Raw genomic sequence first — 15,735 nt, forward strand, 5'->3', positions numbered from 1 at the left:
TTGTGGTAAGAGAGGTTTTTCATCAAAAAATTTGAAATCTATGTATTGAGAAATAAGAAACTTTTTGGTACCTTCTTCCTCGGCTTTGTACTTGTTTTCAAGAGCCTCCCAAATCTCCCTCGCGGAATTGGTGTTGGTGTAGAGATCATATAGCCTATCAGATAAGGCGTTCAAAATATGACCCCTACATATGAGCTCATCCTCCTCCCTCTTCTTCCTTGCTGCCACCACTTGAGGTGTGTCATTTTCCTTTGGTTCCGGTAATGGTGCTAAGGTAAGATCAAGGATGTAGAAAATCTTGAGTGCTGTGAGAAGGAATCTCACCTTGTCTTGCCACCTAGTGAAGTTGGAACCATCAAAACGATCCAACCTCACAAGGTCTTGGTTCATAATCTTGATAGTCTCTCCCTCCATTGAGAATAGAGTCTTTGATTGTTGAAAAAATTTGGATACAATGGAGAAAGGAAACACTCTCACACACTCACTTTGATACAATAAAACTCTCTTAGATACAAAATAAGAACAAGAAAAAGAATAACACAAGAAAGACTCAAACAAGTTCTTGGAACTTTGTCCAAAGACTCTATTTCCTCCCACCTCTAGAAATCTTTTGGGAACTAAATGGAAATAGTATTGGGATTGATCAAGCCTTTTCACTTTTCTGCATGAGATTTCAAAAAGAAGAAAAGTCATATATATAGCACTCTTAGGGTTGAAAAAAGGTTACAAGGATGAGAAAAAACTCATTGTCTTCCTCAATCTCTTCATCTTTGTAACATTCAAAATTAAATCATATGTTTAATTCACACATTAAACATGATTTAATCTCAAATGTGTAACTCTCTTACACTTAACCTCTTAAGTTTATAAAGTTACAAAGATGAGAAGACTCATTGTCTTCCTCAACCTCTTCATCTTTGTAACATTCAAAATTAAATCATATGTTTAATTCACACATTAAACATGATTTAATCTCAAATGTGTAACTCTCTTACACTTAACCTCTTAAGTTTATAAAGTTACAAAGATGAGAAGACTCATTGTCTTCCTCAACCTTTCAAGTTTTGTAACATTTCAAAACTTAATCATGTGTTTAATTCACACATTAAAAGTGTAACCCTTCTTACACTTTATTTTCCAAAAGTTATTTTCAAAAGTGTAACTCTTCTTACACTTTATTTTTTAACCAACAAAATATATATATATATATATATATATTTATATAAATATAACATCAAGTTAGTCAAATTGGGTTGAACTTTGATTAATTATTTCTTAATTCGGATTGAGTTCAGGTTAGTCATCAATCCAACCAACTAGCCTAAGCTACAACCTTACTAATATGTAGAATTTTGTATATTTGATGTCCTTAGACCTAGGAGATCTAAGGGTGATCATGCAATTTATGAAACTTAGGTCCAATACAAATGGCCTAATCATTTCTAGCCCCTTCTAAATTATAGAAACAAATAAAAAAGAATAATTGAAAGAAAAATTCTGATAAAGTAAATTATGTTGGTGTTTATTTAAAATGTTATAAATATAATCATTACAATAATTGTTGGGGTGAAGATTGTATAGAGACATAAAAGATTTAACATGAAAAATGATGGTGAAATAAATAAGAATTTATGAAATAGATATTATTATAAAATATATGGGTATTTTAAAATTTATTGTAGTGTAGGAAAAATAAAAAAGATAAAAATGGTGAAATTTTTTCTCTCAATGTAATATCAAAATTTTTAGTAAATTAAATTATTATTTAATTATTCTTCAATTTTGTGGTTTCTCAATTCAATAAAATTTGAGCTTCATAAGTAATGACACGTGATATGTATTCAAAATGTGATATATAACAAAATTTATAAGACTATAAAATTTAGTCTTATAAATAAAATCAAATCTTTCAATTGAAGTAAAAAAAGAATTAAAAGTGTATATAAATATATTCTTTCATTTGCAAATTTTTTTAAGAAAACACAAAAAATTTCCTTTGTGAAAGAAACAAGGTGCTAATTTTTTTTTTTTTTTTAAAAAAAAACCAATCAATAAAATGATTCTACATGAGAAGTGAGGATTCACAGATAATTAAAAGTTTCACAAAATATCCCTATAACTTAAATAAATAAGAGAAAAACTACAATATGTTTTTCGTTGTTCAACAAAATCATTTAGGAATAAACCACTCTAGGAATTAGAAAATATTTTCATTATCATTTGTTGAATTATGATTAAAACGATAAAATTAGATGAAAAATATTCTTTTATAAAAGAATATTAACATTGAGATTGTATCCATAATTTTTTAATTTAAAAAAAAATTATCTACATTATGTTTTTCTATTGTTTTACTAATATTGTAGGACTTCATGTGCGTACAAAGATTTAACCAACAAAATAATTGAAAAAAACACCAAAAATGTGCCATGGGCTTCCACAGATCTATACCATAACGTGGCCAAAGCCCCTGAGGTCGGTGGCAGCAGGTCGACCTTTACTTGAAAGCCCAAAAAAAATAAAATGATAAGAGTGGGGAGATATGTGGGAGCATGACAGAGACAAGGTCCAGGGCAGAGAATAGTATAATCCAATTTAAAAATATATAGGTCCCACTCCTCATAGCTGGCCAGGGATTATGTTAGAGAAATTAATTCAACCCCTCAATCATTCATTGTTTTTAGTTTTGTGGGTTGGGTTACAGTAAGGTCTCCATCATCCTTTCCTCCCCATTAAGGGGTTGCATTGACCCACCAATATTGGAACCATATTGCATTTCACATTGTAATGAATGGACATCACTTCCCTCACATTTTGTTTCCATTCCATGAAGAAAGGGAGGAATAGTAGGGGGGGACATCAAACACTCTTATCTCGAGTTGTGGCATGACCTCATGACCCCGTCTGTTTGTATTAGTCTATGAGGTGGCATGTTCTTGTGGGTGTGACACCAATTTTAGGGTAAAGGTAATTTATTTGTTTAAAATTATGTATCTTATATTAGAATAGAAAATGAGAATGAAAAATTATTTTTATTTTTATTTATTAATTTATTTGGATTATTTTTTTAAAATGAAAATAGAAATAAAAAGTTCATTAAAATAAAAATTAAGTTTTGTTATAGGATTTTAATTCTTTCAAGAAACATCCCTTTTTCGACTTATTCCACTTTTGCAGGTAATTTTCAAATTCAAGAAATGTTGTACCTTTCATTCCCTAGCAATGTAACTTGATCTTTAGACGATAAGATCCGTTATAAAATTTCAATAATATAAAAATTAAATTGGATGAAAATTAATCCAAAATAAATTTATAAAATTTCAAAACCAAAACGAAAATTCAATCTCATACAAGAACTATTTTTTTACCTCATAATTCATCTGATTCTCAATGAAATTAAATTGTATTAATTTTTTTTATAAATTAATTTCAATATTAAGTTCATGAAATTTGGATTAGAAATGAATTTATTAGTAATAATATTAAAGTCACAAAATTTGGATCAGAAATGACTTTATTACAAATTTTTAAAATTATTAATTTTGGAACTAAAATAAAAAATATATAATAATTAATTTTATAAATATATTTAACACATGTAAATAAATAGATTTAACGTTTAAAAAATGCATACATGAATGAAAATAAATAGTTAAAACACTTAAAGACACTAATAAAAAAACAAACAATTTAAACATTTAATACTTAATGGTCAAATCCAATTCAATTTTATTCACATTTAACACCAAACACAACACAAACAAACACCACCATACTTAAATATATTATTATTTTTTTAATTTATATTTCAAATAATTATTATATTTTATTTAAGATTTATTACATTTTGCTCCTCAACATATAAGGTGTTTTTCTATTACCCCTATTACCCCTTCATATTTAAAATCCAATAAGTTACTATCTATACTTTTTAAATACTTGTAATGTACATTTGTTGTGTGATAGTGTTAGTTGTAATAAATAAAACCAATCACCTAAACTTATTAGGCGAAGGTAAATAAAAGAAAAAGTTAAAAAGTAAATTAAAATATTTGGAAAAAAAAAAAAAAGATGATTATTGGCCGAAAGCCATGCCAAAAAAAATATTCGAATTGGAATGCCACGTGACGATAGCTGCCATTTCAGGAGAAATGATTAAAAGGCTGTATTATTATTTTTTTGAAAATAATAATAATATAATCCTTTTAGAATCTCTAATACAAGATGAATAAAACGTTGACGGGACATTATTATATGGTATTAAATGGTACAGATTTTTATTTATTTTAGTATTAAATTAAAATTTAATATTAAAATTGAAGAAAGGGTGGGATTAAGGGATAGGATGATAGGATTTTGAATTTTCCAAAGGGGAAAAATAAAGGAGACTGAACCAGTAACCACCCTTTTGTCACGATGTGTGGGCCTAATTTTAACCTGTCTAGAATACAGCCGTACCGCCAATCCGGCCAAACTTCTATCAGGGTGACGGGGGTATGATCGACACGTCATCAGACCTTTAAATGGAACTCCATAACTGGGCCTCCCTTGTCTACTCTGCTATCAATCGCTATCACAGGCGCCGGAACTACGTTACGAGACTTGATTGGGCGGTGTCATCCACGCCCCCCTGTGGAAGCCTAGAGGTGGAAGGGACAGCGTATGCATTATTATGGGCCCCTCACTTTTGTAGGCCAAGGTGTGCGGCCCACCCCAATTAACGGATATTATTACCAGATAAAATCCAAAAATAAAAATAAAAATAAAAATAAAGTCATAAATAAAAAAACTAGAAAGAAAAAAAGATAAGTAGAGAGAGAAAAGATCAATTATAGAGACGGGAGGAGGGATAGACAGAGAGAGCGAGAGACAGAGAGAGAGGCCGTTCCAACGGCCGCCAACTCCACCTCCAACATCTGGTTGGCCAGGGCACAACCCCAGGAAATTTTCCAATTCTCCACACCCTCCTTCTTCATTTTCTTTTTTCCTTTTTCTTTTTCTTTTTTTTTTAAATTCTATTTTCTCAAGAAACTGACAGAAAAAAAAAAAAAATCCCAGTTTTTGAACGCCTGTAAGCCTGCATCACCATCATTTTCTTTTGGTGGGGTGTTGCCTCTCTTTTGGAATGTTCAAGTGATGGTGTTTGCAGGCGGAGAAGGTAAATTATAGTATTGAGGTTTGTTTGATTTTTTTTTCCTGGTTTTTGGGTTGAATTTGGGTGTTGAAAAGGAAGATGCAGCACAATATATTTACTACGATGCGGAGCTTGAAGCTCATTGATGGGTGTAAGGGCACGCAAATCTATGCTCTTAATCCGTCTAACACCACTATCACCGGTGGTGGAGGTGGAGGTGGAGGAGTTGGAGTAGGAGGAGGAGGTGGTGTGGGAGAGAAGCTCCTACACCACCTTCATGATCATCTCGGGGTGAACACGGCTCGGTATAAATCGAATCAGAATTGTCAAGCTGTAGTTGACACCCTCCTCCCTCATGGCCTCCCCAAGGCTGATCTCTTGGAGCCCCAAATTGAACCTTACCTTAAATCCGTGAATTTCGTCGAAACCCTAGCTGATGTTTATCGTCGAACTGCGAACTGCCTTCAATTCGAGAAATCGGAGGCGTATCTTGAGCAATGTGCGATTTTTCGGGGCCTCCCCGATCCAAAACTGTTCCGGCGGAGCCTCCGGTTGGCAAGGCAGCACGCTGTTGATGCACATTCGAAGGTCGTGATCTCTGCTTGGTTGAAGTATGAGAGAAGAGAAGATGAGCTTATTGGGACGTCCGCTATGGAATGTTGCGGTCGCAATGTTGAATGCCCTAAGGCTGCTTTGGTGTCTGGGTATAATCCTGAATCAGTCTATGATCCTTGTGTGTGTTCCAGAACACCTCAGGAAGATGTTGATGATGAAGGGTCGGTAGAGGATGAGGAATGTTCAACCTCTGAGGAAGATGGAGATATGTCATTTTGCATCGGAGAAGAGGAGGTGAGATGCGTTCGGTATAATATTGCTGGGCTGTCAAGACCGTTTAAGGCTATGCTATATGGTAGCTTTGTGGAGTCCAGACGGGAGAGGATAAATTTTTCGCATAATGGGATCTCAGCTGAGGGAATGAGAGCAGCTGAGATATTTAGCAGGACAAAAAAAGTAGATTCTTTTGATCCAAAAATCGTTTTGGAGCTTCTCTCTTTGGCAAACAAGTTTTGTTGTGAGGAGATGAAATCGGCCTGCGATGTTCATTTGGCGTCTCTAGTAGGTGACATTGAGAGTGCTATGTTGTTTATTGAATATGGATTAGAGGAGACTGCATATCTTCTTGTGGCTGCTTGCTTACAGGTGTTCTTGAGAGAGCTTCCGAATTCCTTGAACAATCCCAATGTTGTAAAATTCTTTTGTAGTGTGGAGGCTAGGAAAAGGTTGGCTGTAGTGGGCCATGCTTCTTTTCTGTTGTTTTACTTCCTGAGCCAGATAGCTATGGAGGATGACATGAAATCAAACACGACGGTAATGTTGCTGGAGAGGTTGGGGGAGTGTGCAACATCAAGTTGGCAGAAGCAACTTGTGAATCACCTGTTGGGTTGTGTGATGCTTGAGAGGAATGAGTACAAGGATGCCCAACATTGGTTTCAGGCATCAGCTGAGGCGGGCCATGTTTATTCATTAGTGGGTTTTGCAAGGGCCAAGTATAGGCGGGGCCACAAGTTTTCAGCATACAAGCAGATGAACTCCCTCATATCGGATTATACACCTGTTGGGTGGATGTATCAAGAGCGATCTCTGTATTGTCTTGGGAAGGAGAAGATGATGGATCTAAATACTGCAACTGAATTGGATCCTACTCTTTCTTTTCCATACATGTACAGGGCTGTTTTGATGGTAGAGGATAAAAAGATTGGAGCAGCCATCTCAGAAATCAACAAGATAATTGGCTTTAAGGTCTCTGCTGAGTGCCTAGCCCTGCGTGCTTGGTTTTCAATTGCCATGGAGGACTATGATGGAGCTCTTAGAGATGTACGGGCACTTCTAACCTTGGAACCAAATTACATGATGTTCAATGGGAAAATGCCTGCTGACCAATTGGTAGAGCTCCTCCGCCATCATGCCCAGCAATGGAATCAGGCTGATTGTTGGATGCAACTGTATGATCGGTGGTCCTCTGTTGATGATATTGGTTCGCTAGCTGTTGTACATCAGATGTTGGCAAATGACCCTGGAAGGAGCCTTCTTTGGTTTCGTCAATCTCTCCTTCTCTTGCGGTAAGTATGAACCAACTGCTTTTGTTGTCTTGTCATTTTTTTTTTTTTGTTTTTTTGTTTGTGGTTGGGGGGTGACATTTTTCTTAATTCTGTTTTTAATAGTGTTTCTAAATTCTAACTTCAAATTCATTTAGGTGCACTGAGCCCCATTTAGAAGTTTGTTGTGAAGGGCATTATGTGCTTCTACTCTTTTCAGTCATTATGTTTTTATCTATTTGCTTTGGGATGCTTTAATATGAGAATAAAAGCTTAATACATCAAGAAGTGGTTTTTCCAATATTGTTTTGCAGGAAATATTTTCCGCTCTGAATATATTGCATGATTAATTGACACTTCATTTTAGGAATGTGGAGGATAAATTAGCCTATGAAATTTTATGCTGCAGTACCCATTGCCCTTGAAAACATGTTTGCTTATGAGCAGGAAATGTTCATCAGAACATACTTTTTTCAATAGGCAAAGAATAGGCAACTAATTATAAAAATGGAGGTACAACCGTACACCAAGATATACAAAGGGCACCAAAAGGTGAAAGCAAAAATAACACCAGCAAGGCCCCAACACATCAATGAGCCCTCACCCTCAACCAGTCTATGAAGTCTAACAAGAATGAGGGACCAGCATCTCTGAACTGAGGACATCATAGAAACATGGTAGAAAGAAGTAAAGCTTTAAGTGATTGAACCAAATGCTCTCCCCCTTCAAAAGTATGTGATTATGTTTTTGTCAAATAGTTCAAATGGGCATAAAGGAGTAGTTCTCCAAGCTTTCCACTTCTTTTTCCCTCAAAACTCCTATGCCAACCTGAAAAAATTTCTTTCATTGTATTTGAAAGCAACCAAAAGACATAAAACATTGAGAACAACTGAATCCACAAACTGCTAGCTTTCCCACAATGGATAAGAAGATGGTTAGTTGATCCTCTTTACACAGAGCAACGATTTGCCAAAAGCCACCCTCTTCTTTTTGAGTTGATCCAAAACTCAAAATTCTACCCCAAACCCCCACCCAAACAAAATAAACCCCGCCCTTTGTGGGGCCCAAGAACCCCAAGCTCCCTTTATAATATACATATTAATGGCATAATATGTGCCAAAGGAACAAGATCTGTTGTGTTGCATATTAATGAATTGATACTATTGGACAGACATAAGATAACCTTCACTCTATCCAATACCAGGTGTGCACATAGGCACATGCTAACACTCACAAAGAATTTAACCCCCAAAAAAAATTGACAGGAAGAAAGAAATAAAGGAGGAAATACAAGATGACATTCAAATAGATAAAGATTATCAAATATATCCAGGAGAGAAACAGGTCCTGGGACCATGACCACTGCCACTATTTCTTTCTTCAACACTATGTTTGTATCCTGTGGTGATTCCCATCCTAGATGTCTGTCCATTGTTGGAGCTTCAATGAATATTCCATTAACCTAAATGTGGTATCCATCCTCACTTACTATTGCAATCAAGATATGATCTTACTGAATCAGAGGATTTAGCAATTTCATCTCTAAAGTAAAACCTTTTATTTTTTAAAAGGCACAAGCACCAAGAGAGTTGATGCATTCATATGTCCACAGATGAACAGTAGCATTTGTGGGCCAGAAAACTATTCTTTTAACATCTGTGCCTCTAATCATCTCTTTTTGGACCACTGTACCTTCAAAATATTGTCATTTTCTATCGCATTTAATTAAACAAAGATGCTCTGTGGCCCAACCTGGGCTCAACTCTGATGCAGGCAAATAATGGAGACATTTCTTTTCATAAGGCTATGCTTTAGATTTTGATGCCGAAAAACCTAAAACATATCTGCAAAAAAATATATTTTCTTTGATGGAAGGTTGTAGCACCAGAACCATCTATCTTGATAGTCTGTAATGATTGATGGATATGCATTCCTCTTGCCTGCCATATAAGAATACCTAATGTTGACCTGTGAGCTTCGATAACAAGGTACCCTGTGTCATGTGGTATTGGTTGACTGGAATGGGTTTTTATATGAATAGACATGTATCCTTTGTTTTATCCTATGTTAAATGTTGATTATCTGTGGCCATGAATCATGGTGTCCTTTATTTTTTCTCTCTTAGATCTCTCTCTCTTTTTCTCACTCTTTCTAAATAAGTTTCTGTAGGAAGTCTTCTGTAAGTGTGAGTGTGGGGAATTATCCTTTTAAAACAATAAAATTCTTCCTTTCATGGTTGTCCTCTGTACTTTATCTCATTTTGTTCCAACATTATTCTTGATGGTTTTGTATGTTATAGATTAAACTCTCAGAAGGCTGCAATGCGTAGTCTGCGTTTGGCTAGAAATTATTCTAGTTCTGAGCATGAAAGGCTTGTTTATGAGGGATGGATATTGTATGACACTGGTCATCGTGAAGAAGCATTAGCTAAGGCTGAGGAGTCCATTTCAATCCAGAGATCATTTGAAGCTTTTTTCCTAAAAGCATATGCTTTAGCAGATTCAAGTCTTGATTCTGAGTCTTCACTGTATGTCATTGAACTTCTGGAGGAAGCCCTAAAATGCCCTTCAGATGGCCTTCGAAAAGGACAAGTAACTATCAACTTTGGAGCAATCCATACATCTTTGTCTCATGCTCCAGAATAACATATAACTTGACTGTTTTGCTATTTGCAGGCATTAAATAATCTTGGAAGTGTCTATGTAGACTGTGAAAATCTCGATCGTGCTAGAGTCTGCTACATCAATGCCCTCACCATCAAGCACACACGAGCACATCAGGGTTTGGCTCGTGTATATCATCTCAAAAATCAACGCAAACACGCGTATGATGAAATGACAAAGCTGATAGAGAAGGCACGGAACAATGCATCAGCTTATGAGAAACGTTCAGAGTATTGTGACCGTGACATGGCAAAAAATGATCTTAGTATGGCAACACAGCTAGATCCTCTGAGGACATACCCCTACAGATACAGGGCAGCTGGTAAGTTCCATGAAACAATTCTACTTTCTCTCTGCAATTTGTTTACAGTTGTGAGTCATTGGAAACTGTTAACATATTGTTGCAGGAATTTGATCCCTTTCATTTTGTTCAAGTTACAGAAAATTATATAATCCTATTTCAGATCCTTCAACCATTAATGATTGTTGGGTCTTTATAGAGAATTTGTGGACCAAGTCATCCATATTTGTAGTTTTCCTTTTTCCTCTTTGTTCAGCTCAGTATTTTCCAGTTAGCAAACTGTAGTTTCATTTCCTACCATTTGAGGGATCATACTCAACTTCTTGTTCAAGTGTTCCGGTGTTGCATCTTTAGTCACCAAGAATGTATGTAGTTCTTGTGACATTACCCTACTGTTAATTATGTATCATACTCAAAATGATCTTCTATCCTTGATATGAATCAATTTGTGACTCCGCCTTTATAACCTCTTTCCTGGAAGTCCTGATTTTAATCTACATGTCATCTCTAGATTTCCACCTAAAATAACTTGTACTTGATCAATGTATAAGTTTTTTTCCCTTGTGTCCCATTACTTAAAATGACTGCTGTATATCCTTGCTAAAAAGAGATTTATTGTTAACTTTTCATTTACAATGTGGTTACAGTTTGGAATCCCAAATTTTATTTCCAGAAGTCAACACATCAACCAGCCCCTTATAAGGCATGTATCTGCTTAGGCCTGTAATTTATTGTATATTTATCCCAAGGTTACTTGAGTCTCACCAGTTCCATGACCTCAAATTACATGATTTTAAATTGATTTATCATGTTTGAAAGTTATGACTGTATTAGTTATACAAATAAGTCAGCTTCTCATAACAAATTCTGAGTCCTAATTAAAATACTATGGATTCAAATGATTTTCCACAGACATCTAAATGCGTCATGATATCTTAAGTGGCTTCAAGCTGGTATAAAAGAAGGGGGAAATGAAACTAGAATTGTCCAATTCCAAGAAGAGTCTACAACCAAGCCCCCTCAACATTCATCCCTCTCTCCTTAGGTTTTGTTATTGTATCCAGTGGTGCTTGTGATAAGTATGTGGTCATTCTCATTATATTGTATATGGACATCCACATCCTTGGTTGTTACTCAGTTATTGCTTTAGCTGCATTTATGTGAAACGTACTATGGATGGTATTTTTAACACCATCCAGGCAGCTTATAAAGACATCAGCTAGTCATATCTTGATCTAGGCATTTCACTACTACAACCCGTTCAGCACACTCGAAGTTATATATGCTGTTTATGCAACAATTTGAGTAATTGGTGGGGCAAATGATTTGGGTATTGGGGAGGTTGAAGCTATTGACTATGATGATCTGTGAGATTGTTTTTAAAGGTCTTGTTATGGGAATCACTAACTTGAAGGATAGCTTGAGTTGCTCTTCAGAAGTATAATTGTTTGGGAATTATCTTATCATTCAGTTGTGTGATTGCAAAGATTCTAGGACTGAATTGAAGAAGACATATGATTCTGATGGATGAGTTTGGATTTGAGGAAATAGTGGTGCTTATGTTTCTCTGTGTCCTCTGTTAGTCTTCTTTTCCAGTAAGTTCTGTATTTTCTCATCCCAATTTTCTTCAGATTGAAAATTTGTGGGATTTCCAGTGGTTAGCATACAATATTAACTTGAATTCTGTTACTAGTCAAAATTCTTTTGTCACTTTCTGGCTTTGGTTTTCTTTTGACCTATAATAAAAAACTTCGTTAGTTCTAAAAAATAAAAAATAAAAGCAATACTCAAGGGGTGCATCCGACTTCATGGGTTGCATAAAACCTTTCCCTTTCCTCACTTTCCCCTCTAGTGTTTACATGGGCTAGAATACTAGGTTTAGGCTATGTGGCAGAGTTGGACTTATGGTTTATTCCGTTGGCTATGGTTTTAAATGCTTTAAATTGGGCATAGAGGAGTTTGTTTGCTGTGTCCATGATCCTGAATCAGCAGCCTTTTTGCTTCCCATTAGCTTCACTTCTAAAGGAGAGCGAACATTAGTTAAAGAGAAGTAGAAAGTTTTTTCTTTCCTTGGTTTTGTGAAGTTTGGTGAAGAATATTATTATTCTATTATGTTTAATTTTACATGCTAATTGTATTATTAAGTTTTGATCCCTTGAACTTCACTAATACAAGTTTTGATCCCCATCAGTTTTAATGGATGATCATAAAGAAGCTGAAGCCATAGCAGAACTTACAAAGGCCATAACTTTCAAGCCAGACCTACAGCTACTACATCTTCGGGCAGCATTTCATGACTCAATGGGTGATTTTGTCTCCACTCTCCGAGACTCTGAAGCAGCTCTCTGTCTTGATCCCAGTCATGCAGATACACTTGAGCTCTGCAATAAAGCACAGGAGCGGTGCAATGAACAACAGAAATGAGAAAAGCCAGAGAAAGCAGTACTTGTGTTATTTCTTCATTATCTTGGTGAGGGCAATCCCATTGTTGCCATCCATCTTTTTGGTTCTAGAAAGGCGAGAACCTGTAATGGCAGCATTTTTTGTTCCAGATTTTTTTCTTTAGAAACAGTCAGAAAGTGAAGTTGGTGTGGCCTTGAAAGAAGAAACTGCAAGAGAAGAGTATTACAAAAACAAGGGAGAAAGAGCAGGATAGCATGTAAATTTATATATATATGTGTACTGGGTTGTGTATTGATCAGTTGATATAAGTAGTGCAGACTGCTGCTCCTGCTACCTGCTAGACCACCCCAGTGCAAATGGTGGTGAAAGTAACCACAAGTATAAGAGCATGTACATGAAAGGGCAGCTTGTGATAAAGTTTCCCAGTTAGAAGTTTCCAATGTATTGTAACTTTTTCAGTTTTCCCATGTTGTATCTTTTGTATTGTTTTATAAGCATCACAATTTTCCCTTGTAACAGACAAAGGGGTTTTATATTACAGTTCATCTGAGTAAACAGAAAATCATACCAAACTCTGCATTCTCATCTGCCCAAGCTTTTTTTTTTTATTTGGTGCTAGGCTAGGACTGCATTTTAAAAGAGTGATGCTCACCAGACACCAAGGACCAAGCAGCAGTCGCTCCAGCCAAACTCACATCATGGAGCCATACACAAACTAAAATCACTCTCACCATGCATCATCATTTTTCACTATTCAATACTACCCTTCAAGAGTTTATTCTTATTATAGTGTTAATATTTTCTTTTACTGATTTTGAGAGCCTAAAAGCTAAAAGTAAGAGTTGCCAGAAACCACTCAGCTGTGCTGAGCCTTTGGTGCTGTCTCAATCCATATGAAGTGGCAGGGGGTTCTTCTCCGTCTCACCTGTGAACCTTTCTAATGTGGAAAAAAAATGGTTTTAATTAACTGCACGAGATACGCATACTTCCAACTGCCTTGCAATAATGCCACCCAACTACTTCCCTTTGTATCAGTTTCCCCTCATTCTCCTAAAAATCAAAATTCTACTCCAATTGTTACATGAAAGAGGAAAGCAAAGCTGCTATGGATGGGAACTGTGCTGGAAAGCTCAATTTCAATGCGCCACTCTTGTCGACAAGGCACCCTGGTGGCTTCCCTGTTGTGGGAATTTCACGCACTAATTCACAAGGAACATCGCGGGATACAAGTACTAGAGTGCCATTTTCATGGGAGCAAGCTCCTGGTAAGCCTAAAGACATGGGGAGATTTGAATCCGATGACGAGGACCTGCCTCCTCCTCCTGGGCTCCCACCAGGGAGATGGCATCCACCTAAAGAAGAATCCAACGATGAGGAGTATCAACATTACGACGACAACGACGATGGTTGCGACGCTGATGTTGATGATGGTGATGTGGATGTTTTCTCAGATGCCATAGACATGTTCTCCCTGTCAGATGCACTAGACCACATTGTTGAGGCAGCCGAGAAAGTCCACGGGCTGAACGGTCTAAAACTGGAGGCGCTGGAGTCCAGCGGCAGCGAGTCACCAAATTTCATAATTCGGCGCTTTCTTCCAGCTGCTCAAGCATTGGCTGCTTCGTCTGCGCTAAACGGTACCAGGAGTTTGAATAGAAGGATTCCCCATACAAGCAGTCACCCGGAAGATTGCCTAACGCAACAAGTTGGAAGATCATACTCCTCCCCCTCCTCCCCCTCCTCCAGAGGCTGTGGCCTAGAATTTTTCTTCCCCTGGCGCATGAAGCACAAGCTGTGTGGAGTGAAGAGCCCAGTCAGGCACTGCCCTCCTCCCAATCTGAAACCTGAATCCAGTGGTAGACATAAGCGAAATCATTCATTAGTTGAGAGGCCCCTCCGAGATTATGGTGTGTAGAATTGAGGGCTTACCCTGAGATTGCAGTACCAGTACGCATATTATAAAGGTAATATAAGCCAAGTATCCTAGGGTTCTGCAAGTACAACAACTTGATTCTGCTATTGCTGTACATGTAGTATATTGAAGTTCAAATATAGTTCTATATGGTTATATGTAATAGTGCAAATAGTATAAAGTTCAATAAGATATTTATTATATGAAAATATTATTAACATTATTTAAAAATAACATGGCACTGCTTCATTTCACATGAGAAAGAAATCAAAAGGTCAAACCAGGTACATAATTTTATTTTTTATTTTTTATTATTTTGGTTTTTTTTTTTAATAAAAAAAATCAAGTTTAAGTGCATTTAATGCTTGATAAAAAAACCTATAAATGAAGTCTACCCTTTAGTAAAAGAGAAGTTGGTTTTTTACGATAAAAATGTAGGTAGATTGGTGAGGTTGCATGAAAATTCTGTAAATTAATTATGCTTATCTACATGCAACTTTAAATTATTAAATAATTTTTATTTTTTAAATTCTAATAGATTGTCTATAATTATTCATTAAATTTTTACCTTGCCATATTGTGGATCCGCATTTTTTATGTGCATCCCCGCTCAATGGGCAAGACTTGTTTTTATTGGTGAAAAAAAATAGTTTTGGAAAAGTCAAAATCGCCACTTATTTTATTTTATTTTAAAAGGGAAAATAAAACAAAAAAGAAAACCCTAAAGAAGTGACTCCATAATTTTGAAAAAACAAGTCTTGAAAAACCCGAGTCTTGGTTTGAGGATCAGGTTACCTATCGAGAAGGTACCTTTAAGAGGTAGCACCCCTCTAAGCCCTAAAGAGGTCTCTAGTGACTAAGTTGAGGGAAATGAGACAATTAATTGGTTGGTTATAGATACCTAGATAGGCTAGGTGGTTTTAAAAAAATAGCATGACAAACAAGAAAACCAATCACAAATCATAAAGAAGATTTAGGGTGTGTACCTAGATTGCTTCGTAAGTGTTATCACAAGACATCAATGGTTAGTTTGGAAAATAAAACACACAACATGTATTATACCCTAGTCTCTTAATCAAACATGACAAACTAAACAAACAATCAAAAAGATATGTTGAACAAGTTGACAATCGCATACGGAGCAATATATAATGATCATATATAAAGCAATACATAATTTATGGAATTAAGATACGAAGGTAAGAAGCGTACCTGAATAGCATAGG

The 15,735-nt window shown here is 36.0% G+C and overlaps 2 protein-coding genes across 3 annotated transcripts; both read left to right on the top strand.

Moving 5' to 3' along the window:
* Window positions 1–4,782: 4,782 nt before the first annotated feature.
* Window positions 4,783–13,169, top strand: LOC100264225 (ethylene-overproduction protein 1). 2 transcript variants are annotated; one of them, XM_002269962.4, is made up of 4 exons: window positions 4,783–7,254; window positions 9,530–9,821; window positions 9,906–10,215; window positions 12,386–13,169. In XM_002269962.4, the coding sequence occupies exons 1-4, from the start codon at window positions 5,234–5,236 to the stop codon at window positions 12,616–12,618; spliced, it is 2,856 nt and encodes a 951-aa protein (XP_002269998.1). In that variant the 5' UTR covers window positions 4,783–5,233; the 3' UTR covers window positions 12,619–13,169. The 2 variants fall into 2 exon arrangements, with proteins under 2 accessions (XP_002269998.1, XP_059594917.1); XM_059738934.1 differs by lacking the exon at window positions 12,386–13,169 and adding an exon at window positions 10,842–12,352.
* Window positions 13,170–13,607: 438 nt separating this feature from the next.
* Window positions 13,608–14,723, top strand: LOC104880019 (uncharacterized). The gene has a single exon (XM_010655106.3). The coding sequence runs from the start codon at window positions 13,679–13,681 to the stop codon at window positions 14,510–14,512; it is 834 nt and encodes a 277-aa protein (XP_010653408.1). The 5' UTR covers window positions 13,608–13,678; the 3' UTR covers window positions 14,513–14,723.
* Window positions 14,724–15,735: the final 1,012 nt, after the last annotated feature.

The sequence above is a fragment of the Vitis vinifera genome, chromosome 8 (assembly GCF_030704535.1).
Source record: "Vitis vinifera cultivar Pinot Noir 40024 chromosome 8, ASM3070453v1".
In the NCBI taxonomy this organism is placed as follows: domain Eukaryota; kingdom Viridiplantae; phylum Streptophyta; class Magnoliopsida; order Vitales; family Vitaceae; genus Vitis; species Vitis vinifera.

What these genes read in the sequence shown, in the direction of transcription:
- LOC100264225 (XM_002269962.4), top strand. Translation starts at nt 5,234, where the DNA reads ATGCAGCACAATATATTTACTACGATGCGGAGCTTGAAGCTCATTGAT. An exon ending in ATGGCCTTCGAAAAGGACAA is followed by an intron (nt 9,822 to 9,905) that starts GTAACTATCAAC and finishes TGCTATTTGCAG; the next exon opens with GCATTAAATAATCTTGGAAG. An exon ending in CTACAGATACAGGGCAGCTG is followed by an intron (nt 10,216 to 12,385) that starts GTAAGTTCCATG and finishes GATCCCCATCAG; the next exon opens with TTTTAATGGATGATCATAAA.
- LOC104880019 (XM_010655106.3), top strand. Translation starts at nt 13,679, where the DNA reads ATGAAAGAGGAAAGCAAAGCTGCTATGGATGGGAACTGTGCTGGAAAG.